This window comes from Lepus europaeus, chromosome 19, assembly GCF_033115175.1.
Source record: "Lepus europaeus isolate LE1 chromosome 19, mLepTim1.pri, whole genome shotgun sequence".
In the NCBI taxonomy this organism is placed as follows: domain Eukaryota; kingdom Metazoa; phylum Chordata; class Mammalia; order Lagomorpha; family Leporidae; genus Lepus; species Lepus europaeus.
The window spans coordinates 9,606,119-9,630,249 of NC_084845.1; the positions used below are offsets into that span (position 1 = coordinate 9,606,119).

The 24,131-nt window shown below is 63.8% G+C and overlaps 3 protein-coding genes across 4 annotated transcripts in view; all 3 read right to left on the reverse strand.

The window, feature by feature from the left end:
• The window catches only part of CLPTM1 (CLPTM1 regulator of GABA type A receptor forward trafficking), a 28,199-nt gene extending 17,937 nt beyond the window's left edge, over positions 1-10,262 (reverse strand). Inside the window, 3 exon segments of the mRNA XM_062176294.1 lie at positions 4,276-4,328; positions 4,330-4,389; positions 10,177-10,262. Of these exon segments, the coding sequence (XP_062032278.1) occupies positions 4,276-4,328; positions 4,330-4,389; positions 10,177-10,248 (185 nt within the window). The 5' untranslated portion in view covers positions 10,249-10,262.
• A 4,578-nt stretch (positions 10,263-14,840) lies between these two features.
• APOC2 (apolipoprotein C2) lies at positions 14,841-18,412 on the reverse strand. The gene is made up of 4 exons (XM_062176802.1): positions 18,312-18,412; positions 17,159-17,236; positions 16,829-16,988; positions 14,841-15,103 (listed from the first exon to the last, which is right to left on the reverse strand). Exons 2-4 carry the CDS (start codon positions 17,211-17,213, stop codon positions 15,013-15,015), a joined length of 306 nt encoding a protein of 101 aa, XP_062032786.1. The 5' UTR covers positions 17,214-17,236; positions 18,312-18,412; the 3' UTR covers positions 14,841-15,012.
• Positions 18,413-19,132: 720 nt separating this feature from the next.
• APOC4 (apolipoprotein C4) lies at positions 19,133-20,991 on the reverse strand. 2 transcript variants are annotated; one of them, XM_062176800.1, is made up of 3 exons: positions 20,841-20,991; positions 19,708-19,840; positions 19,133-19,354 (listed from the first exon to the last, which is right to left on the reverse strand). In XM_062176800.1, the coding sequence occupies exons 1-3, from the start codon at positions 20,914-20,916 to the stop codon at positions 19,189-19,191; spliced, it is 375 nt and encodes a 124-aa protein (XP_062032784.1). In that variant the 5' UTR covers positions 20,917-20,991; the 3' UTR covers positions 19,133-19,188. The 2 variants fall into 2 exon arrangements, with proteins under 2 accessions (XP_062032784.1, XP_062032785.1); XM_062176801.1 differs by lacking the exon at positions 20,841-20,991 and adding an exon at positions 20,093-20,306.
• Between the last annotated feature and the right edge of the window lie 3,140 nt (positions 20,992-24,131).

Here is a 24,131-nt window from a genome sequence, read left to right on the forward strand (position 1 = left end):
TTCTGAATTTTAGAGACAGGGGCTTTGGCCACCAGAATAAAGATTCTGATTCTCAACCTTTACAGATGGGTGGGGACAATAAAATGTAAAATGAGTGCTACGTTGGGCTTTTGGGAAAGAGAAGAATTGTACCTTCTTTAAAAATATTATTTATCTGGAAGTCAAAGTTACAGAGAAGGAGAGGCAGAGGCAGAGAGAGAGAGAGAGAGAGAGAGAGAGAGAGAGAGAGAGGTCTTCCATCCACTGGTTCACTCCCCAGATGGTTGAAAGGCCAGGGTTGGACCAGGCCGAAGCCAGGAGCCAGGAGCTTCAAATGGGTCTCCCACATGGGTGCAGGGGCACAGAAACTTGGGCCATCTTCTACTGCTTTCCCAGGCCATCAGCAGGGAGCTGGATCGGAAGTGGAGCAGCCAGGACTCGAACCAGCACCCATCCGGGATGCCACTGCACCACAGCGTGGGCCTCAAACTGTCCCTTTTTATTTCCTTTTCCTTCCCTCTGTCTGGAGCGTGGACGCAGTGGCTAGACCTCCCCCAGCCATCGTGGGCGAGAAGGAGATGGGAAAAACCTAGCAAGGGTGGGATAAAAAGCAAGGAGGATTCTGGGTGGCAGAATCCTGTTTGCCTCCTCCAGACAGGAGAGAAATAAACTTCTACTGTGTTACCGTAAGTCTCTCAGATGCAAGCAAGTGCATAGTTACTCAATGTTTCAAGCTCTTCTTAACTACAGCAGCAAAGTGACACAGCAGGAGAGATGAGGAGCCAGCCCTGCCTCTGAGCCACGAGACCTGGACCTGCAGCCCGGCTCTGCCGCCCACGCTCTGTGTGACCACAGGCAAGACCCTTAACCTCTCTGGACGTCCACGTCCTCGGTGTGACGGTGAGGACGACAGCACCGACCCTCAGACGGCACTGCACGCGCTGACTCCACACACACACATACGCACGCCTGCAGTCTCACTTTCCAGTTTTAGTTTCAGCCAACTGTGGTGTGAAAATATTAAATGGAAAATTCCAGAAAGAAACAATTTCTAAGTCTTAATTCACATGCCTGTCTGAGGCGTGCGGTGAAATCTGCGTGTCCAGCCGGCCCCCCGGCAGCCCTGCCGGTCACCAGAGCTGGGGGCAGTCGCCCTCGCCCTCGCTCCGCGTCCTCGTGGAGGCCTGAGGAGGCTGCGTGTCCCGCGGCCGGCTGTCTGGAGAAGCCGCTCTCGGCACCTTTATTGGGTTACACTGCGCAGTCTTGCCTCTTAGCACTTAGTGTGCATCTCTGCCTGTGTCTAATGTAGAAATTAAACCTTGTCACAGGCGGGCACGTACACACTGGGTCCTGGATGTACCCTGCAGCTCAGGGGGGACCACCACGGGCCATCCAGCGGGGAGCGCGGCCCGGCCTAGTCCGTAGGCACCGGAGAAATGTCAGCTCTCCTTGTTTTCACATAGCAAAAAGCCAGGCGTGAACTCTGGGTGGGAACTACCATGCGAGAACCCTAGTGTGGTGGGGTGCTCCCTGCCGAGCCCGGTCTGGGGCAGGATCAGGCGGGGACTTGCCTCTGCCTGCAGGAGCTTGGAGCCTGGGTCCCAGAGTCTCCGGGGCCACAGCCCAGCCAGGCCATCTGCTGCCGCCCAGGAGCCACCGAGGCTCGGGGCTGGGGAAGGCCTAGAAGATGCGCTCCCCAGGGCCCCCCGCCTCCGAGAGACTCCTGTTTCGGTAAACACACCAAGGGGGAGTGTGGGGGCAAGGACCCCCCCACAGGCAGCCTTGCCCAGGGGGCGTCCAGCAGACTAGATCCGCCCAGTAGGGTGCCAGGCCCCAGTCCTCCCTGCTCCCAGCACCCACACAGCTCTGCAGCCCCCCTAGAGGGCCAAGGACACTGCCTGACCGGAGCCCGCAGGGGCCCCGTCTGTGCCAGTGCTTCCCCAGGTCCTCACGTGAGCCAATCAGTCAGGACCCCCACGTGACACCTGACACGGTGACCTACACTCCACTCGAGAAGACAGCCAGTGAGCTCGCCCGCCGACCCAGTTCTGTGTGCCCTGCCTCCCCCGGGCCGTAACCCCAGTACCACCTGAGGATGGGCTCGAAACCACGGGCTCCAGCCCCATCCACAAAGAGGCCTCTCACCTCACCTGCTCAGGGCCTCGAGGAGTTCCTGGGCTCCTGCAAACAACCCCGATCCCGCTGAGGAACTCCAGACGGGCCAGGCTCCGCACCCTGCCCAGCAGCGAGGAAGGAAGCGCCCGGGCACGGACACGGGGTGATCTCTAAGACATGCTGTTAATGACAAAATTCCAGGAGCCGAACAGCGTGCAAAACAGGCTCGCTCTTATGTAAAAACGAAGGGGAAAGATAAAAATAATCTTCGTGCAGAGCTGTGTGGAGCTTGGGAAAGGCAAAGGGCTGGATGCGAATGTTCTAAGTGGTTCCTGGCCCCGGGGGAGGAGACGGGCGGGCCGGGGCAGACGGGGCAGCGCGGCCAGGTTCTGGGGGCTATGTCCCCGTGCAGCCGCTCGCCATCCTGTGTGGCGCTCGGACGACACCAGGCAGGTTCTGGCCCAGAGCAGACTGCCTTGCTGGCACTTCTCGGGAACGTGGGCTACTTCCGAGCTACTTCCCCTTACATTTGCTAAGTTTTGTCTTAAACGCTGAGCAACACAAGTGATCGGAACCTCCGATAGCGGCCAACACCCCCCGCGCGTGCGCCAGGTCCCACGTCTCTTGGCCAACGCAATTCTCAGTGACCCTTGAGGCCACTGAGGCACGAGCAGGGCCCACAGCAGAGAGGCAGCAGGCCTGAGACGTCGGCTTCCCCGACACCGTCCACCCCCCACATTCTGTACACATGGCTGCCCCTGATGTCTCTACTTTAAGGACCTCTCGCCCTGGGCATCCTCAGGGACCCCATTCAGAGAGCGTGAAGGAAGGTGCTCCAGGCCTGCCAGCACGGGTCAGCTTCCCATCACAGCCGGCCCCCGCCTCCCGGGACCACGTCAGCACCGCGCACGGCTTCTCCCCATCAGCTCAGTCTCCCGGCCACCAGCACAGTGGCCCCTCGTGCTGGGCGCCGGAGTCACTCAGAGGCGGCTGAGAGCTCCCGGAGGCTGTGTGCGGGTTCTGTGCAACAGCTGGCTCACTTTATAAATGGACAGGAGCATCTGCAGGTTTGGGGTTCTGCACTGAACCCCCCACCCCCGCGCAGGCCCCCAGGATCCCTGCACGTTCTTAGTCACCGGCACTGCTGGACCTGTTGGATCATTTGCACTGAGCGGGTGTTGCTGAGAGCTTAGGGGAAAACCCAGTGAGCCAGGAGGGAGTAGGCGATGCGCTGCCCCCTGAAGCCGCTCCCCCCCCCACCTCAGTAACAGAAGCTCTGCTCCGCCCCAGGGGATGACCACACTCCCCTGCCTCCCTTGCAGCCATCCGCGGCCACGAGCATGTCCCACCCAAGGGATGACTGCTTTGGGGCCCAATTCCTCAGAGCCGATGGAAGGGTGCTCACTGCCCACCGGCATGGACTGGGCTCCAGGCTACTGTGCACAAAATGTCCTTTCTGCAGGTGGGGAAGCAGGGCCCAGCCCAGGGCAGGGGCTGTCGCCAGGTCCAGCAGGGAGAGGCAAAGCCCTGCCGCCTCTCCCCCGGGCAGTCGCGGGGACACATGCTATCCAGTCCACTTGTGGGAGCCAAGGACAGCCCCAGTCAGAAGGCAGGAAGAGGGCAGGAGGCTGCCGGGACGGGGGAGGAGGGAACGGGGAGTTAGCATCTCACGGGTACCGAGCCTCAGTCTCGGGAGGTGGAAAGTTCTGGAAACACGCTGGTGATGGCTGCAGCCAGCGTGACTGTGCTTGGTGCCACAGGTCCGAGAACGGACAGCAGTGAAAATGGCGCCCCTCTGGGTGACGTGTGGGTGTCACCCACATTCCCTGCAGTGACATCAGGCCCCTCAGGGGCTCAGCGACTGTGCGGAGACAGGGAACTTGCGGTAAATGGGGGTCCTACTCCCATCCGCCTGATGTCCCCACGGGAGGAGGCACGACAGACACGCATGGAGGACAGAGCACGTGAGACAAGGGAGAACACGGAGTCCGCCGGCCAAGGAGAGGCCTCGCAGGCCCAGCTCCCTCCGACACCCGCACCTCGGCCATGCGCTCCGTCCCACACTCCCCCCCCGCCCCACACAAACCCCAGGGGGCCTCCAGCGCCATGGGGACCTGCCCTTCTCCCTGCCTCTTCCTTATGGGACCTTCCCAGGAGGGAACCAAAGCCGTGTCCGCTCACCTGAACAGCACACCTTTGATGACCTGCCAGGCGTTGGGTGCAGGCTGGGGGGGGCGGGTTCTGGGGCTGGGTCTCCGCCGGCGGGTCCCTCCCGATGCTGCCATTGCTGGTCACCTGCAGAGGACAGAGGCCAGGGTGAGGACAAAGAATGGAGCTGCGGCACTGGGTCGGCTCGGGCAGCACCAAGGCCCGGACAGCCTGCACAGAGGCTGCCGGCGCAGCAGCCGGGAGGTGGACAGATCGAAGCTCCGTGCCAGGCCTGTGCAGTCCTCTAGGGGCTCAACACTCCCCGTGGAAGACAGACCCATCTCCAGACACTGCTGACCCAAAGAGGCAGGGCCGGGACACAGGAGCCCGGCGGAGCGCTGGCCCAGCCTAGGTCAGGATGGCTTCCTGGAGGAGAGGGCACTGGAGCGGAGATGTGAAATACAGCAAGCTGGCGGCCCATGGGAGGCGGGCAGGGGAGCAGCAGGTGCGGAACCAGCAGGTGCGAGACAGAGCCTGATTCTGAGGACAGTCCGTGTGCCCTGGGGCTGCAGCCAGGATGCCAGGACGTAGCCACTGGGGACAACAGAAGGGGTGCTGCGGCGGATGTCAGAGTTTACAGGAAAGGGCCTTCCCAGGCAAACAGCTCCCAAGGCCTCCTCTGCGACCGCTCCTGCCCTCCAGGGGCTCCTGGTCCAGCAGGGAGGTGACACGGAAAAACAAAGCAGAGCGCGAGGGGGAAGGCGACGGGACACGGCAAGCCCAAGCCCCAGGAGGCCAGGACTCCGAGCAGCTGAGCAGGAGGCTCAGAGAGGTGAAGTCACCTGTCCGGGCGGCTCAGGAAGAACTGCGCCAGAGACGGGGGAGGGGCAGCCCCGCGAGCAGGCAGGCTTCCCGGAGGAGGGGTCTCACGCAGAATCAGAGGGCTGTCCTTGTCCCTGGCCCTGTCCCTTCTCCCAGGCAGCCCCTCACCCGTCACGGTCATGGTTAGCTAAGGAACAGCGGCTGGCCCGCCGGGGGCCGGGTGCAGCAGGGGGAGATGATACCTGAGGCAGGAGTGGCTCCACCCTGCTCCCTGCAGGGCCTCCCCGGGACAGCAGGGTCCCTGGGCCATCCCTTCTGCCCACCTCAACCTCCAGACAGCAACTGCCCTTGCAGGCGGAGCAGGGGGCCACGTGTGTTAAAGGTGTCACTTGTCACCTCCCACCCTCTGTACCAGCAGATACCCCTTCCCCTCATCTCCCAAAAGGTAAAAGGGGGGAGGTCCTGGTTCACGATCCTCCGCTGTGACACCCCGGGCATGTCGCCTCACCTCCCTGACCTGAGCGCGGGAGGTGGGAATCCTGGCATGAACCGAACCCAAGAGCTTCCCTGTGTGTGTGGGAAAAAGGTGCCGGGCCAGGCCCGTGCTAGATGCTAGGACCCAGCGGTGGCCACACAGCCACGGGCCCTGCCCGCCCGCCCAGAGCTCAGACCAGAGGGACACTCGCCTGCAGACCAGGCATCAGAGCAAGGAAGAACACTAGCCGCAAGAGTGCCAGCCACTGGGGAGGGGACAGGAACCCACGTGGGACGGGGGCCCGGGGGTCTCCCTGAGGAGCTGCCCTGGGCATCTGGCTGAGGCCCTCAGCGGGGTCAGAGGCAGCTACGGCGGGGGGGGGGGGGGGTGCACAGAGAGGGAAAAGCATGGGGAAAGGGCCAGTGGGGAGCGAGGCCAGGGGTACAGGGGCCCCTCCTCGGGGAGCCCAAGTTAGGGTAGCCGGAGGCCCGGCCGACCACAGGTCAGGAACGGAGGTCAGGGCCAAGCTGAGCTCTGACCCCGCACCTGCTGACCCCAGGGCTTTTCTCCTATCCACAGGGACGCACAACCTGCAAGTTAAACCGCAGTCAGCTGTCGCTCCGGACAGCCACAGCGCGGGTGAGGTGGAGAAGCGGAGCTGTGGATGCTGCCAGGGGCAATACGGCCATTCCTTAACAAGTCACACAGCAGGCCGGCCGGGGGGGGGGGGGGGGGGCGGGCACTGAGAGCCGGGAAGACCCGCCTCTGCGGGTGCTCACAGCAGGGAGCTCCTCACAGCCAACTGCAAACCACCCAGCGTTCCTTCATCCAGCGAACGTATGCGTGCAACCTCAACGCCACAGTGAGGAGCCGGGCGCAGACTGGAGGTTTGCTCGTCCAGGTTTAGGAAAGGTTTAGCAAAGGCAAAACTAGAGGGGCTGGCGGGAAAAGCCCCAGCCTGCAGCACCGACATCCCATATGGGCGCTGGTTCTAGTCCCGGCTACTCCTCTTCCGACCAGCTCCCAGCTGTGGCCTGGGATAGCAGCAGAAGATGGCCCAAGTCCTTGGGCCCCTGCACCCGCATGGGAGACCTGGAAGGAGCTCCTGGCTCCTGGGTTCATTTCAGCTCAGCTCTGACCATTGCGGTCATTTGGGGAGTGAACCAGCGGAATGGAAGACCTCTCTCTCTGGCTCTACTCTCTGTAACTCCTCTTTCAAAACAAATAAAATAATTATTTAAAAAAAAGAAAAGAAAAGGCAAAACTAGAGACGGAAAGCTGCTCCGTGGCTGTCTCGGGCCAGGACCCGGCAGAGGGGGTGGGAGCAGTGGGCCCTGCACATGCGTGGTTCCCCATCCATGGTTCCAAGCAACCGTGGATGGAAAAGACTGGAAGGAGGCCGCACCCTACAGAACAGGTGTTTTTTCTCGTCCTTATTCCCTAAATACCACAGCCCAGCAACAACTGCACGGCCCTGACACTGTATCAGGTAGGAGCCACCTGGGTGGCCCCGATACTGTATCAGGTACGAGCCACCTGGTGCAGGGGAGGAGCCCCTCACAGAGGGGCTGCAGGAGCTGTGGAGTCTGGCGCCCACAGGGGCCCTGACACTGACCCCCTGCGGTGCTGAGGGAGGACCCCATTCTGAGACTGAACGGGGTGCAGGGTGCGCTGTGCAAACTGCATAAACGCACGCAGAGCCATGCACCCCCACTAATGATGGGTGAGCCATGGCCTCTAAGTTACACCCGATCCTGGCGCTGCAGCACAGAGGGTTAAGCTGCCACTCGGGATGCCAGCACCCACATCAGAGTGCCAGCTGGAGTCCCAGCGGCTCCCCTTCGGATCTAGCTCCCTGCTAACGCGCCTGGGACAGCAGCAGAGGATGGCCAAAGTATCTGGGCCCTGCACCCACGTGGGAGACCCAGATGGGATCCTAGGCTCCTGGCTCTGGCCTCTGGGGAATCAACCCACAGATGGAAGAGCATGCTCGCTCACTCACTCGCTCAGGCTCTCTCTCTCTAACTCTGTGTTTCAAATAAATAAATTAATATAAACAAGTTCACCCTGATAGAGGTCGTGGTCCCAGGGCGCCCCCTTCACTGTGGTCTCCAGGGTCCAGTAGGGTCTCCACCGCACCCCCACCCCTGCTACCTCCCTGTTCGGGCCCTCGTCCTGGTTCACCCCCTGACCAGACACAGGACCTCCTGGCTCTTCCCTCACCACACCGGCATCTCTCACCTCAGGGCCTTTGCACCGGCTGTCCCTGCCACCCGAAAGGCTTTTCCCTAAGCTATGTTTGTGACTCCCTCCCCATCTCGCTCGTCACCTCCCTGAGGAGGCCTTCCCAGACCTCCCTAAACTTCACGGCTCCCACGCACCTCCCCTGCCTCTGCCCATCGCGGCTTCGGAGCTGTCCGTGGCACTTCCTGCCTGTGGAGCCACGGTGCCCCTTTCCTCTTTTTCCTGGTCACTGTGTGCTCTGGCCATGCTTCCCCTTCCCACCCCCAGCCAGAACGCAAGCTCCAAGGGGCAGGGCCTCTGCACAGCCGAGCCCCCAGCCCCCAGCGTGCAGCTCCGGCTCCGGCCGCGTCAGCTGCAGGGATGAATGGCGGAGCCGCAAGCTGGGTGCGCGCTCCCGGCTAAAGGAGGGTGGGCTGGGCTGTAGGTGAGAACTTGCTCAAGCCTGAGGGTCCACCTGCTCTCGCTCTTCCCACGGGGGAGGGGAGGGGAGGGCATGTCCCATTTCACAGAGAACACCCAGGAACATCCAGGAAGGAGCACAGGGGCTGGGCAGGGCCGGAGCCGGCGGGGCTCTGCAGCCTGTCCCGGCCGCCTGGACCCACAGGGCCCCGGGAGCCCCACCTCAGCCCAGCTCCGTTTCAAGAGCTGACTGAGGGGCCCTGGCTCTCCCCTCCTGGGGTCCAGCGGAGGAGACAGACCACTCCCCAGACACTGACAGCCCAGAGTGGGCAGGGCCCCGACCCAGTGCCAACCAGAGAGGGCTTTCTGGGGGAGTGGGCACCTGAGGCCTGCATGCTAAGGATCAACCAGGTAAAGAGGGGAGAAACGCACAGAGCACCCAGGACAGAGGGCTGGGGCCGCTGTGCGAGGACAGAGGTGCGCGGCCGCGGGGCCCAGTCCACTGCGGTGGCCATCATGCAGGCACCGCGCCACCTGGAGACGCCGCTGGCTGTCACGAGCAGGAGGGGTGAGTGCCAGTGCCAGATGCCGTGTAGAGGCCACGGATGCTGCCAAACACCTGGAGATGCACCTGACGGCCCCCAGACAGAGAATCCTCCAATTCTACCGCCCAAGGCGCCGAGCGTGAGAAATCCCGGCAGAGCCGAGGCACAGGCGCCAGGCCACGCCAGGCCCTGGTCTGCTACAAACCTGTGTACTTTACCCAGCAGGCGGACGGCGACGGCCGAGACAAGATCTGCCTGGCAACAGGAGGCTGCTCTCCACTCCCCGCCCCACGCCACCATCAACAGCAGCCGGGCAGACTGGGACTACACCACCCCAGCACTTCCTGAGCCGGGCCCCGGCGGGCAATGCTGATACAGACCGGTCTGCCGGGCTAGCCCACCGGCTGCACCCCCTGCACCCGGCACCCTCCCCGGGCGCTGCTCTCTGCTCCTCGGGGTTCCCCCGGCCCTGGACACAGACTGTGTCACCCACCACGCTGGTCACCCAGGATCATAACTCCTTGTTGACATGTCCGTCACGTCCCCTCCCACCACCCTCACCAGCAGGGACGTGGCTGGAGCCATCTTGGCGGCCCACGAAGGGCCTGGCCCTGCTGTCCAACTCCTCTGTTAATCACTGGAGAGCAGGAGGCCCCACGAGGGAAAGGAACTTGCCCAAGGTCACGCACAGCCAGCCCGACTCCCCCCTCCCAGCCGGCACTCCTCTCCCCCGAGCTGCCTCCCACAGTGACATCTCAGTGGGTGGGTCGACAGCACCTTGCTGTCGCTCCATCCGTTCCCCGAATGCCTGCATGGTGGCTGCCGCCTCGGCTCGGGCGCCACCTGCACCCGGACCCGCTGCCCGGAGAGCCCGGGTCACGCGAGAAGCACACGCAGCCCGGTGCAGACCACCCCGGGCAGGCAGCGTCGGGCGCCTTCCGGCAGACCTAACCCGAGTGACCTTCTGCGAGCGCCTTTTGTCTCACGGCCCCTCGGACTCCCGTCTGGAGAATGGGTCCTCAGCCCGGGCCCTTACCCGCGGCTAGAAACCGCCCATCCATCACTTCCCACACCTCCGCGCCTGCGAGCGAGACCCTGAACGTCAGCCCGCCCTCGGAACGGCCTTGGAGCCTGGAATCGCGGAGTCGAGAACCCAGGGCGCTTGGGGCCAAGCCTGCGCTTCTCCGCGCCCCCGGCGCCCCGGCTCGAGCAACCAGCCTGGTGGCCCACCCGGCGCGAGCGTGCAGGGCCCCCGGCGCGCAACAGGGCCCCGCTCCCGGCACTGTCCGGCCTCCCGGGGGGCCGGGCCCCGCCTGGGCCCGGTACTCAAGGTCCCTCTGGGCAAGGAGCCCCCAGTGCACCGCATTCCGCCACAGGGGACAGGACACGCCCTGTGGGAGGCCCCCCGGCTGGGGAAGAACCCCCCCAGGCCCCTCTCGGCCTCCGTACCTGACCGGAGCCGCCTCCCCCGGCCGCCACCACGGCGCTGCCGGCCCCGTCCGCCTCCTGCGCCGCCGCCATCTTCCCGCTCCGGGTCCCCGCCCCCGCCGCCAGCCCCGCCCCGTCCCCGACGGCGCTGGCCCGATCGCGCGAGATTTCACGCTGCGCCCCGACCCGCGGGGCCACCGTATCCGGCGAGAGCGCCTCAGCCACGCCCCTCGAGAGGCAGAGAGCCACTTCCGGCTGTGCGGGCAACCTGGCCGCCGTAGCCCGCTTGTTTTCACCTGGAAGCGCTCCCGGGACTTTGTCGGCCAGCATCTGCGCTCCCCGCGAGTTCTGCTCCTTCTGCCCGCCGCCGATTAGCCCGACGTGACGAATTACAGGAGCCTGCCAGGCCGTCCTGCCCGCTTCGCCTGTTCCGTGGTTCTTGAGCTTTCTCGGCCACCGTAGTGCTTCCAAACGCCCCGCTCGAGCCACGCCCTCCCCGCGTTAAAGGAGCCCTGCTGGCCGCCTCTGCCCCGGATCCCGGCCTTCTGACTCCTCTCCCTAACGAAATCCTCAAAGTCCCCCGAGGTTAGAGCTTTTCTGTGCCATCTCGGGGCCCCCGGGGTCGCCCCGTTTCCCAGCGGGACGCGGGCGCGCTCCCCGCGCATGCGCGCTCCCCTCGTGGTCTTTGCAATCCCTTTAGCTAAACGTCTTGCTAGATAGAGCTGCAGCCCTGGACGCGGGCTGGCGACCCCTGCCCAGGAGAGGGAGGCCTGGCGGCCGAGAGGGGCTGTCAGCCCCCTCCACCTGCTTGGGGCGTGGCCCGGAGAAGGCCCCCCCGCTCTGAGCCCCAGTGCCTGCCCCCTTCCCAAGCCCGCGCTCCTTGGTGCCAGCTTGGGGAGAGCCGGCGAGCTCGCGAATGCAGCGCCTGGCCCCGGAGCTCGCGGCCCGAGGTGGTAGCGACTTCAGCCAGCCGACACCTGTGCTGGGCTGCTCGCCACGTTGCCTGCGCCCCCGCTTCTCTCTAGGTCTCTCCCCGGCCCCTCTCGGCGCCCCCACCCACCCCGCAGTGGGCAGGCCTCCCCCGCTGGACTGGCAGACTCGGGTTGTCTTGCTCGCGCTGTGACTTCAGCGCGAGGCTGTCCCAGCGCCCAAGGTGCCTTCGTCCTGAGGCAGGCACGGGGCCAGCAGGAACCCGGGCTTCCGCTCGCCCAGCCCTGCCGCACGGTTCTGGGAATGTGTCGGCCCAGGCTTCCAGGCCAGGGATAAAGCGAACGTATTGGTAAAGTGCCCCTCCGAAGAGACAGATTTGTGGGACTGAAACTTAAATAACCAATGAGTCTTTTAATATATATATATATATATATATATATATATATATATATATATATTGGAAAGGCAGAGTTGCAGAGAGAGGAGAGACAGAGAGACAGGTCTTCCATCCACTGGTCCACTATTCAAATGACCACAACAGCCAGGGCTGGGCCAGGCCAAAACCACAAACCAGGAGCTTCATCCGGGTCTCCCCAAGCACTTAGCCATTCTCCACTGCTTTTCCAGGCATATTAACAGGGAGCTGGATCGGAAGAGGAGCAGCCAGGACTCGAACTGGCACCCACATGGGATGCTGGCGCTGCAATCAGCGGCTTTAACCGCTATGCCACAGCGCCATCCCCTGTTCAACGAGTCTTTTAAGTTTTCTTAAATCTATATTCATTTTATTTGAAAGGCAGATAAAGAGAAAGATCTTCCACCTGCTGGTTCCTTCCCGACTGCCGACAGAGCTGGGCCAGGCCAAAGCCTGCGGCTGGGAACTCTGTCTGGGTCTCCCACATGGGCAGGCAGGGACCCAGGCATTTTAGCCGTCACCTGCTGCCTCCCCAGGCGTTAACAGGAAGCTGGAATCGGAAGCAGGACCAGAGCTTGAACCCAGGGTCCCTGAAAGGGGATGGGCTGCAGGCGTCCCCAGAGGCTCAGCTGCTATGCAGAATGCCCACCATGAGTGGTGGTGGTGGTTTGAGATGTATTTATTTATCTGAAGTCAGAGTTACAGAGAGAGAGAGGTCTTCCATCCGCTGGTTCTCTCCCCAGATAACCACAACAGCTGGAGCTGTGCTGATCCAAACCCAGGAGCCAGGAGCTTCTTCCCGGCCGCCCATGTGGGTGCAGGGGCCCAAGCACTTGGGCCATCTTCCACTGCTTTCCCAGGACACAGCAGAGAGCTGGATCGGACATGGAGCATCCAGGACTCATACTGGCACCCATATGGGATGCCGGCACTGCAGGCGGCGGCTTTACCTGCTATGCCACTGTGCTGGCCCCAACAGCCAGACTTGAGCCAGGCTAAAGCCAGGAGCCAGGAGCTTCTTCCAGGTCTCCCACATGGGTGCAGGGGCCCAAGCACTTGGGCCATCCTCTGTTGATTGCCCAGGCCGTTGACAGGGAACTGGATCAGAAAAGGAGCAGCCAGGACATGAACTGGCGCCTGTATGGGATGCCAGCATCGCAGGCAGTGGCTTTACCTGCTGTGCCACAGTGCCAGCCCCAAGTGTCTTTTTTTTTCCTCTCTTTTTTTTTTCCCAAGGTTCATTTATTTGGCAGGCAGAGCTACAGAGAATGGGAGATCTTCCATCCACTGGCTCACTGGCCAGACAGCCACAGCAGTCAGGGTTTGGCCACACCGAAGCCAGGAGCCAGGAGCTTCATCCAGGTTTTCCACCTTGGTGGCAGGGCCCAGGCACCTGGCCCATCTTCCGCTGCTTTTCTCAGGCCATGAGCAGGGAGCTGGATCGGAAGTGGAGCCGCTGAGATTCGAACCTCAGACGGGATGCCGGCACTGCAGGTGGCAGCTTAACCCACTGCGCCACGGCGCCAGCCCCTGAGTACCATTTTTAAAAGGACAGGATTCCTGGAGCAAGTTCAAGTCGAGGGCCACAGGGAGGTCAGGCAAGCGGGGGGCTTTGAGGCTGCGCTTCCCCCACTTCACTGTGACCCCATCTCGATGCCGTCCTGGCTACAGTATGCCCGGATCTGCCTTCCAGGTGTCGCTCTGCCTTCCGGGTGTCGTATACTACGTCCCGATCTGTTGCAGCGTGATGCCTCTCCCCAGAGGTGCCGGGTTCCCTGCTGCACGCCTGTTGAGTGACCGGGAAATCACCGGAGAGTCCACTCTGCCCTCCACTAGGGGGCACCCAACACCGACCAGGGGCTGAGGCCCCAAACGCCAGGGTCCTTAGAAGGAGGACTGGGGGGTCCTTGCTGAGTGGAGGAAGGAGGAGTCTGGGGTCCTGAGGGCAGCGGGCTCCGAGAAAGGCAGGAGGAGTCTGGGAGCGGCCCCAGGATTGGCTGGAAGCAGAGCTGGCCGGGGCAGTGATTTGGCTTGGCCTGAGTCCGTGGGAAAGAAGTGCACAGAGCGGGGATTGTTCCCGCAGGGTCTCCCCCTCCTCGGCACCCCCTGCGTGTGCTTGGCAGCCTTGGTTCTTCCCAGGCTCTGGGGACCTGGGGGCATTGCCCGCGGCCCCTCCCCAGGGGACTCACAGCTGCCTGGCCTCAGGACCTGGGAAAAGTGCCCCAAGGGGGTTGGAAGCCTGGCCGGAGGTCAGAGCAAAGCAGACGAGGAGGACAGGGACCTCAGCGGAGCCCCAGGCTCGCTCACGGCCTGCGGGGAGCCCATGGCGCCAGCCCGTGCACCTCTACCCCGTGCTTCATCCCTGCAAGTCACCACTGCCAGCCAGAGGCCCTCTTCCACGCCAGATCGGCAGCAGCGACCCTGGCCGTGCAACCTGGCGAGCGGCGCGGGTCCTGGCTGAGCAGACGCGCCCGAGGCCCTGCTTCCTGCCCTTCGTCCGTGCCGGTTTTTGCCAGCTGCTGAGCTGCCCGTCCTCATTTGTCTCTGGCTGCCTGAGGGCAGAGGTCTGTCTGTGTGGCCTCAGCGGGAGGAGAGCCTCTGGCCAAGGTGCCAGCCCAGGGACGTCACAACCCATGCTGATAAGGAACCAGACTGCGCAGCCGGAGACGGAGGGTCCCCGTGCGGGCAGGGGCTGCACCTGCTTCCTGCTATGGGCCCAGTACTTGCTAAGCCTCCATATGGGCCCAGGGGACGAATGTGTCAGAGCTGACAGGGGCATGGTCTACAGGGGCCCAGCTCCCTGGGTCCCAGCCAGGCTGGGCACCGACTCGGCCAGCTCCCAGCTCAGCAGGGACTCTTGGGCGCCAGTCTTCTCTCAGTCACTGGGGTATTGGACAACGCACAAGGATGCCACATTTAAAAAAAAAATAAACTTTCATTTATTTTTCATTTTATTTGCAAGGCAGAAAGCAGACCTGCCATGCACGGATCCACTCCCAAGAGCCTGCAACAGCCAGGGTTGGACCAGGCCAAAGTCAGGAGCCCAGATGCCCACCTGGGCCTCCCACAGGAGTCAATGGCACCTTTCAAGCGCCAGCCCAGAGCTGGCCGCTGCCGGAGGCCACAGCGGACGCTGTGTGTCTGTGATTGGTCAGTGTGCAGGAGAGTGGCCTCTCTGTTGCCCTTCTGATGGTGTGTCGCCGCCAATCACCTCCCGCTCCGACCCCATTCTGGGTTAGCGCGGCAGACATACAGTAGGTGCTTACTTAGTGTTGTCTGGACTGAACGAACCGCTCCGTCTTGGCCCCCGGCCTCAGGAAAGCAGCCACATCAAAGAGAATGAACTTGGCCTCTGGTTTTTATTATTATTATTATTAGTGGGAAGGATTCAGGCCAGGGCTGGGAACTGGCAGCTCAGTGCAGTCCTGGTTGTGGGTCAGGAGAGCGGGCGGTGGGGGCGGGGCAGGGGCAGGGGCCTGGGGCCTCCCCTCCCCCACCACGGGGCCTGGCTGTCACACGTCTCCCTTCAGCAGAGTTAGGAGCTGGTCCGTGACGATGCTTGCGTAGGTGGTCATGGCCGCCGTGCTCTTGCTGTACATGTCCCTGAGGGGAGAGAAGAGAGGGCTGCAGGCTGGAGGGGGCGGGGGCTTGGGCTCCTGGATCCGGGTCCTGGTGCAGTTGGGGCTGCGCGCTGCGGTGTCAAGTCCCCCGCGGAGTGTAGGTTTGAGACCCAGACTCGTCCCCAGTCCCATGCTGCAGCCTCCGGGGGCGGGCCTGTGCCCTGCTACAGCCTCTGGGGTGGGCCTGTGCCCTGCAGCTCCGGGGGCGGGCCTGTGCCCTGCTGCAGCTCCGGGGGCGGGCCTGTGCCCTGCAGCAGCTCTGGGGGCGGGCCTGTGCCCTGCTACAGCCTCTGGGGTGGGCCTGTGCCCTGCAGCTCCGGGGGCGGGCCTGTGCTCTGCTACAGCCTCCGGGGGTGGGCCTGTGCCCTGCAGCTCCGGGGGCGGGCCTGTGCCCTGCTGCAGCTCCGGGGGCGGGCCTGTGCCCTGCTACAGCCTCTGGGGGCGGGCCTGTGCCCTGCAGCAGCTCTGGGGGCAGGCCTGTGCCCTGCAGCAGCTCTGGGGGCGGGCCTGTGCCCTGCAGCAGCTCTGGGGGCGGGCCTGTGCCCTGCTACAGCCTCTGGGGTGGGCCTGTGCCCTGCAGCTCCGGGGGCGGGCCTGTGCTCTGCTACAGCCTCCGGGGGCGGGCCTGTGCCCTGCTACAGCCTCCGGGGGCGGGCCTGTGCCCTGCAGCAGCTCTGGGGGCGGGCCTGTGCCCTGCAGCAGCTCTGGGGGCGGGCCTGTGCCCTGCTACAGCCTCTGGGGTGGGCCTGTGCCCTGCAGCTCCGGGGGCGGGCCTGTGCTCTGTTACAGCCTCCGGGGGCGGGCCTGTGCCCTGCTGCAGCTCCGGGGGCAGGCCTGTCCCCTGCAGCTCCGGGGGCGGGGCTGTGACCTGCAGCAGCTCTGTGGGCGGGTCTGTCCCATGCAGCAGCCTCGGGGGCGGGCCTGTGCCCTGCAGTTCCGGGAGCGGGCCTGTGACCTGCAGCAGCTCCGGGGGCGGGCCTGTGCCCTGCTGCAGCTCCGGGGGCGGGCCTGTGCCCTGCAGCTCCGGGGGCGGGCCTGTGACCTGCAGCAGCTCTGGGGGCGGGCCTGTCCCATGCTGCAGCCTCCGGGGGCGGGTCTGTGCCCTGCAGCTCCGGGGGCGGGCCTGTGCCCTGCTACAGCCTCTGGGGGCGGGCCTGTCCCATGCTGCAGCCTCCGGGGGCGGGTCTGTGCCCTGCAGCTCCGGGGGCGGGCCTGTGCCCTGCAGCAGCTCTGGGGGCGGGCCTGTCCCATGCTGCAGCCTCCGGGGGCGGGCCTGTCCCCTGCAGCAGCTCCGGGGGCGGGCCTGTGCCCTGCAGCAGCTCTGGGGGCGGGGCTGTGCCCTGCTGCAGCTCCGGGGGCGGGCCTGTGCCCTGCAGCAGCTCTGGGGGCGGGGCTGTGCCCTGCTGCAGCTCCGGGAGCGGGCCTGTGCCCTGCTGCAGCTCCGGGGGCGGGCCTGTGCCCTGCTACAGCCTCTGGGGTGGGCCTGTGCCCTGCAGCTCTGGGGGCGGGCCTGTCCCATGCTGCAGCCTCCGGGGGCGGGCCTGTGCCCTGCTGCAGCTCCGGGGGCGGGCCTGTGCCCTGCAGCTCCGGGGGCGGGCCTGTGCCCTGCAGCAGCCTCGGGGGCAGGCCTGTGCCCTGCTGCAGCTCCGGGGGCGGGCCTGTCCCCTGCAGCAGCTCCGGGGGCGGGCCTCTCCCTTGCGGGTGATACCTGATTTTCTCATCCACGGCAGTCAGGTAGGTGTTGTTGTAGAGGCCCTGGGCGGCTGCCTTCGCTGAGTCCCAGTAGCTGGACAGCGACTCCTGCACCTTTGTGAGCAGGGCGGGGCTGGCGGGCTCATCATTCTGGGGCAGGTGGGCCCCCTGGACCACTGCAGTGGGGGGAGAGTACAGGAGGGGAGCTGATGGGGCTCTGGGAGCGGCAGACAGACGGGGGAGGGGAGGTGGGGAGGCAGGACCACCAGGCAAAGGACTCGGCTGGGAAGACGCTTGGCGCTTGCCCCCCTCCCCAAAGACCCCGGTCCCTGCCACTCGCACTCACCACATCCCAGCACCAGGAGGACCAGGCACACAGCCAGGAGGAGTCGGGGGCCCATGGTGTCCACGGGGACCTGGAACGCTGAGGGAGGGGTTGCTGGGGCTGCCCCCCTCGGGGCTGGGACTGGGGAGCCTCACCCAGCCACGTTCCCGACAGTGTGGGCTCCACGCCGACTTGAACATTTTAGTTCCGATGGCCCCTCGTGCATCCAGTCACTCTCATTCATTCACCCAGAGAGGCTTTCTGGACGCCCAAGCAGTCCCCAGCCCAGCTGCGGCCCCCACAAACCCCCCAGCCCTGCGCCGAGACCTCGTAGGGCAGCACGCTGCACATCAGCTAGGAACCAGCATCTTGGGCTGATGTGGCGCAGCAGGTTCAGCGGCTGCTTGTGACGCTGGCGCCTCACACGAGCGCCGGTTCAAGTCCTGGGTGCAGCCCCTGCTAATGCGCCTGGGAAGGCAGTGGAAGACGCCCCAGTACTCGGGCGTCTGCACCCACGTGGGAGACCCGGATGGAGTTCCAGGCTGCTGGCTTCAGCTTGCAGCCACTAGGGGAGTGAACCCGCAGATAAAAGACCTCTCCCCTGCACCGCTGTCTCTTTGTCTCTTCCTCCCCCTTCTTCCACCCCCACCCTCTAACTCTGCTTTTCAAATGAATAAGTAAATCTTAAAAAAAATTTTTTTGTAGGGAAGGAGGGCATTGGTTAGGCCGTGGCTTAGGACACCCGCATCCCATAGCACAGGGCCTGGGTTCAAGTCCCGCTCCCTGCTGCTGTGCACCCTGGAAGGCAGCAGGTGACGGCTCAAGTACTTCAGTCCCTGCCACCTACGTGGGAGACCGGGACGGAGTTTCAGCCAGGCTCCTGGCTTTGACCTGGCCCAGCCCTGGCTGTTGCAGGCATTTGGGCCACAAACCAGTGGGTGGAAGATCTCTCTGTCCAGCTCTCTCTCAGATAAATAAAAGTAAAACAAACAAACAGCACTCAGTCCAGCCCTTCCCCGCCTGGCTCACTGATGCCCACCCAGCGCTGTGTGGGAGAAGGACCCAGCCAGGCAAATATTCCCCAGTCCTGAGCCTCACGGACCCGACACAGGCCCCCGGGATTCCCAGGAGCCTTCGCCCCTCCCCCGCTGCCCCTGCTGCTGTGCCCTCTTACCAGGCTCGTGGGCTGTCCTTGCGGTCCCAGCGGGGCAGAGAGGCTTTATAGCTGGCCCGTCCAGGTCCCCCGCACGGCCACCACCCTCTCTCGGCCTCGGCCAAAGTCCCGGCCAACACAGCCACCACGGGGGTGGGGGGGGGTGGGGGCAGGAAGGGCAGTGGCCTTGGGCAGAGGTCAGCCACGGGGACCCACGGGAGAGGGAGACAGGCAGGCTTGGGGGCTGTGGTGCAGGGTGACCCCCAGGGACATGGTCTGGGGTCCATGGAAAGTGAGGGCGGAGCTGCCCCGGGATCCCGCTGACCCCTACCTGCCCCGCAGCCAAGGCCCTCCCGGACCCCAGGTGCCTTAAAGTCTGCAGCCCCTGCCTTGGTGGGGCAGGACAGCACCCCCTGCCCTCCCAAAGCTCCCTGGGATGCCCCGCTCCAGGTATCCCCCCCTTTTTTTTTTGACAGGCAGAGTGGACAGTGAGAGAGAGACAGACAGAAAGGCCTTTCTTTTCCGTTGGTTCACTCCCCAATGGCTGCTGCGGCCAGCGCACCGCACTGATCCGAAGCCAGGAGCCAGGTGCTTCTCCTGGTCTCCCATGCAGGTGCAGGGCCCAAGCACTTGGGCCATCCTCCACTGCCTCCCTGGGCCACAGCAGAGAGCTGGACTGGAAGAGGGGCAACCGGGACAGAACCGGCGCCCCAACCGGGACTAGAACCCGGGGTGCCAGCGCCGCGGGTGAAGGATTAGCCTAGTGAGCCGAGGCGCCAGCCATATCCCCTCTTCTACTCATTAACTCGCAGGTGGGGAAGGAGGGGGCAGGGCGCAGGTGAGCAGGTGAGCAGGTCTTTATTGAGAGCTGGGGGGGGTGGGGGTGGGGCTCAGCGCCTCAGTCCTGGTCCTTGTCCCTGCACAGGAGCCTGGGGCACAGGCCCTGGGCCGTGTTCAGGAGGCGGTCCCTGGAGCTGGCGAGCCAGGCCTGCGCGCGGGGACCCAGATCTCTCAGGTGGTCCTCATAGTAGGTCTGCACAAAGCCCTGGAAGGCCCCAGGGCCCCTGCAGGAGAGGGGCGTCACAGCCGGGACCCCTGTACCCTGGGGGTCCAGCACCATTCACCCCCTAACCTCAGAGACGGGGGGGGGGGTCCAGGCCCAGCCCCTCCTCCCTCAGACCCAGGCCCCCAGCCCCTCCTCCTTCAGACCCAGGGGTGCAGGCCCCTTCTCCCTCAGACCCAGGGTCCAGGCCCAGCCCCTCCTCCCTCAGACCCAGGCCCCCAGCCCCTCCTCCTTCAGACCCAGGGGTGCAGGCCCCTTCTCCCTCAGACCCAGGGTCCAGGCCCAGCCCCTCCTCCCGCACGCCCAGGGATCCAGACTCCGCCCTCCTCCCCACCCCCGGGTCCAGGCCCTCACCAGAACCGCTGCCACCTCTCTCTGGTCCTGGTCAGCAGTGGCCCCACCAGCTCCTTCACCGAGCTGGGCACCAGGCTCCAGCGGCTCTCCTCGGGCGCTGGCAGGGGCGTGGGGGTCTCGTCAGGCTCACATGCTGGGGGGGCAGAGGACGGCACAGGGTGCGGGATCAGCTTTGCCCTCCTCCCATGTAGCCTCGCATTCCCTCCCCACCCACTGTCACCCCTCCTGGCCCTCTGACCACCTGCACCTCAGCCATGGCCATCTGCTCCCCCCAGACCCCAGCCCTTGCTCCACCCCATCTCGGTTTCCTTCTTCCTGGCGTGCACCCAAGCACCCACACCCCTGGACGAAGCCTCGTCCACAGGGCCCACTGGGGGGTACACACCTGCACCCCACCACAGAGGCGCTTGTGTGCCCCACTGTGGGGCGGCGGCCATGACTTAACCTCCAAGGACTCAGAGCCATGGCGGGTGGCGGGCGCCGGGCGCCGGTACACGGAATGCGCTCAGGGGGCTGGCGTTGGCAGCAGGGCTTAAGACCCGGCCTGGGACGCCGCACCCCTTAGAGTGCCTGGTCCGAGTCCCTGCTCCTCTGCTTCTGACCCAACTTCCTGCTAACGAAAGGTGGGAAGGTGGTGATGCCAGCCACGCCAGAAACCCGGATGGACTTCGGGGCTCCTGACTTTGCCTGGCCCAGCCCTGGCTGTTGCAGGCATTTGGGGAATGAACCAGCAGATGAAAGATCTCTCTCTCTCTCTCTGTCCCTCTGCCTTTCAAATAAAATGAAAATAAACAACATTGTTTAAAAAGTGCTATGCCTCCAATCTAAACATTTCAAAACGGCATGGAAAACATTGCGCCGAGAAGGGTGTCTTGGGCGACATCTGTGTCACGGAAGACTTTAACTGCATGTGCGGGACCCAGGCGCACCTGCTGGCACACAGACTCACAGATGGACGCCTCTACCAGGACCCCCTCCCCTGTGCATGCCGAAGACCCCCTCCCCCGTGCACGCCGAAGACCCCCTCCCCCCCTCACTCAGCCCCTGACACAGCCGCCTCCCCCCCACCACACACACACAGAGGGCACCAAGTGCCCAAGCCGCCCCTCCCGGGCCCTCACCCCCCTCCTCACCCACGACCCAGGCCAGGACCAGGACGCAAAGGCAGAGGGAGGGCAGGGTCCGGAGCCCGCGTCTCGGGAGCAGCATTTCTGGGGGCTTCTTCCCTCTGTCCCTCTGTCCCTCTGTGCTCAGCGCTTCGGCCCGGGGGGAGGGGCAGGCTGTACAGAGCAGAGCCCTCCCCCGGCCACCTCCCACGCCTGTTGGCAGGGACTTCAGAGAACAGGACCCAGGTGACGGGGGCCATGCCTGCTCCCACTGACCTCTCTCCTCCTCAGCCTCCCACTCCGGACCTGACAGAGGACAGAGACTCCTGGACCTCCTGCCCCGACCCGGATTCAAATCCTGGCTGCACCTCGTGTCACAGCCCCTTTGTGGACCCTTGGTTTCCCTGTCTGTAAAACAGGGGCCTGGATCAGGACATCAGCGGAGCAGCGCAGGCCGAGGCTCTGCACACAGAGCCTCACAGTGTCCCTTTGTCACTAAGAGACCCCAGCCACCGGGCCACTGGGCTGGGCGCGGGCTGACGGCAGCCGCACGGCCTGGTGCTCCCGCTCTGCTCCCCATGGCTGGGCTGCGACCCCGGCCCCTCCCAGCAACCCTGGAGCTCCAGCTCCTGGGGAGACTCCAGCCACAGACAGACCTGGGCGTCCAAGTGCCTTTCCTGCGCCAAGGTTGGACCCCAGCTTTCTCATCTGTAAGATGAGTGTGACAATAAGCACCCCACGCCCGCCCCCCACCTCCGCCCAGGGTCCCTGAGCAGCGTGGCTGAGGCCAGGGCAGGAAAGATCTGGGCGCTCCCAGTGGGCGCCGGCCCACAGCAGGTGCAGACCGAGCCTGGACTCCTTGGTCTAGCACAGGTGGGGATCCTTGCTTCTGCCAGGAGCCATGTGGGTATTTATAACGTCATTTGCTGGCCATGCAAAATTATCAACCGAAAAACGAGCCTGCTGTAGATCTGCCGAATTCCGAGTCCCTCCTGCAGCTGGCTGGGCAGGGCCAGACCCAGGGAGTCCCGGAGCCTCAGAGGGCCTGAGGGCCGGACATCCCCCTCTGAGGGACGCCCAGGTACATTGAGTTTCAGATACGCAAGGAGCAACCCTTTGACAATGGAAGCCCAAGACATTTTAATTGGGTGCAGAACAAGTTTGAAATCCACGCATAGTTTTCTCATAATACACATTTTCCACGAACTTTTTGAAGACCCCTTGTGTGCCCCGTGCAAGACTTGGGAATTACAGCAAAAAAAAAACAAGTGATTCGCTATGCATGGGAAAACTGGAAATTCAAATGCAACTGGGCTTCCCCCGCCCCCGCCTGCCTCAGAAGTTAGGGTGCGGGTGGGGCTCCAAGGGAGAAGCTGGTGGGGTTTCTTTTTTCTTTTCTTTTTTTTTTTTTTTGACAGGCAGAGTGGACAGTGAGAGAGAGAGACAGAGAGAAAGGTCTTCCTTTTGCCGTTGGTTCACCCTCCAATGGCCGCCGCGGCCGGCGCATCGTGCTGATCCAAAGCCAGGAGCCAGGTGCTTATCCTGGTCTCCCATGCGGGTGCAGGGCCCAAGCACTTGGGCCATCCTCCACTGCCTTCCCGGGCCATAGCAGAGAGCTGGCCTGGAAGAGGGGCAACCGGGACAGAATCCGGCGCCCTGACCGGGACTAGAACCCGGTGTGCCGGTGGTGCCAGTGCCGCAGGTGGAGGGTTAGCCTAGTGAGCCGCGGCACCAGCTTCTTTTTTCTTTTTTTGCACCTTATATTTTGATGTGGCAGTTCTGACAGCTCTGGCCACAAGCTGAACAGCAGCACAGGGTGGCTGGGAACCAGAGGCCCCCGGCAGAACAGTGTCCAGCCCAGGGCTCCCGGGACCAGCCCCACAGTAAGACCTCAACAGATGTCCCGGTGTTCCTGGCTAGCACCATCGACCAAGCAGAGGCACCCCGTCCCCTTGGGATGATGGAAAAGTTCTGGCAACGCAGACGGCGACATTTGCACATGTGTGCTTCACGCCCCTGAAGTGCACAACCTAAAAATGGCTAAAATGCTACACGGTATGTCACGTGTATTTTTTTTTTTTAAGAGTTTCTTTCTTATTTGAGAGAATTACAGAGAGAGAGAGAGAGAGGTCTTCCATCTAGTGGTTCACTCCCCAAATGGCCACAATGGCTGGAGCTGCACCAATCCGAAGCCAGGAGCCAGGAGCTTCTTCCAGGTCTCCCACGCAGGTGCAGAGGCACAAGGACTTAAGCCATCTTCCACTGCTATCCCAGGCCACAGTAGAGAACCAGATCAGAAGAGAAGCAGCCGGGACTCGAACCGGCGCCCATATGGGATGCCAGTGCTGCAGGCGGAGGATTAACCTATGGTGCCACAGCGCCGGCCCCACCATGGAAACAAGATCAGGAGTGAGGTCTGACACGGAGGTGGAAGCTGGGAGCGAGATGCTGGCACCGCGTATCAGAGGGCCTGTGTTCCAGGCCTGGCTCTTCTTCCAGTCCAGCTCCCTGGGAGCTCTCGTGCACCCTCGGAGGTAGCGGGCGATGGCTCAAGTCCTTGGGTCCCTGCACCCGTGTGGGAGACCCGGGGGGAGTTCCAAGCTCTTCGCCACAGTCTGCGCTGCCTTAGGCGTTCGGGGGAATGAGTCAGCAAATGGAAGATCTCTCAGTGTCTCTCTAGGACAGCACGGAGGTGGGAAGGACCCCAGTAAGTGTTGTGTTCTGAGAAGCAGCTGGGTGCGGGGTTCAGAGCCTGGCCCCAGCTGTCCAGCGGTGTGACTGCGGGCAAGTTGCTTAACCTCTCTGGGCACTTCCTCACCCAGGAAAGGCAGTCACGGACTCGCCACCCTGTCCTGTGGCCGGGAGAGCAACCGCAGGGGCGCCAGGCGCCGTCAGCTGCCGTCAGCTGCTGTTTACTTAGCACGCGATCCCGCAGGGGCTGGGCACGGCTGGTGGTGATTCACTCACTCAGTGGCGGAGCCGCCAGCGTCGCGGTCCCTGTTTTATAGATGTGGAAACTGAGGCTGGGGGCCTGGGGGCGGACCTGGATGGGCGGGGGTCTTCTCCCTTCTCCCACCACCCAGCCAGGCCCCAGCACAACCCCGGAGGGCAAGGGGGAGATGGGAGCAGGGAGGGGTGGACGAGGGGAGTTCTCTGACCTCTGTCCCCGCCCCAAGGTCAGCGGGCAGGGCGGCTGCGGGTGTTTGCCTGCAATGTTTGCCCATCTCAGGGACAGGAACAGGCTGAAGGTCGGGGCGGGGGGTGGGGGGCTCAGGGGCAGCGGACAAACAACGGAAGGGGGATGGAGCAGGGGGCAGA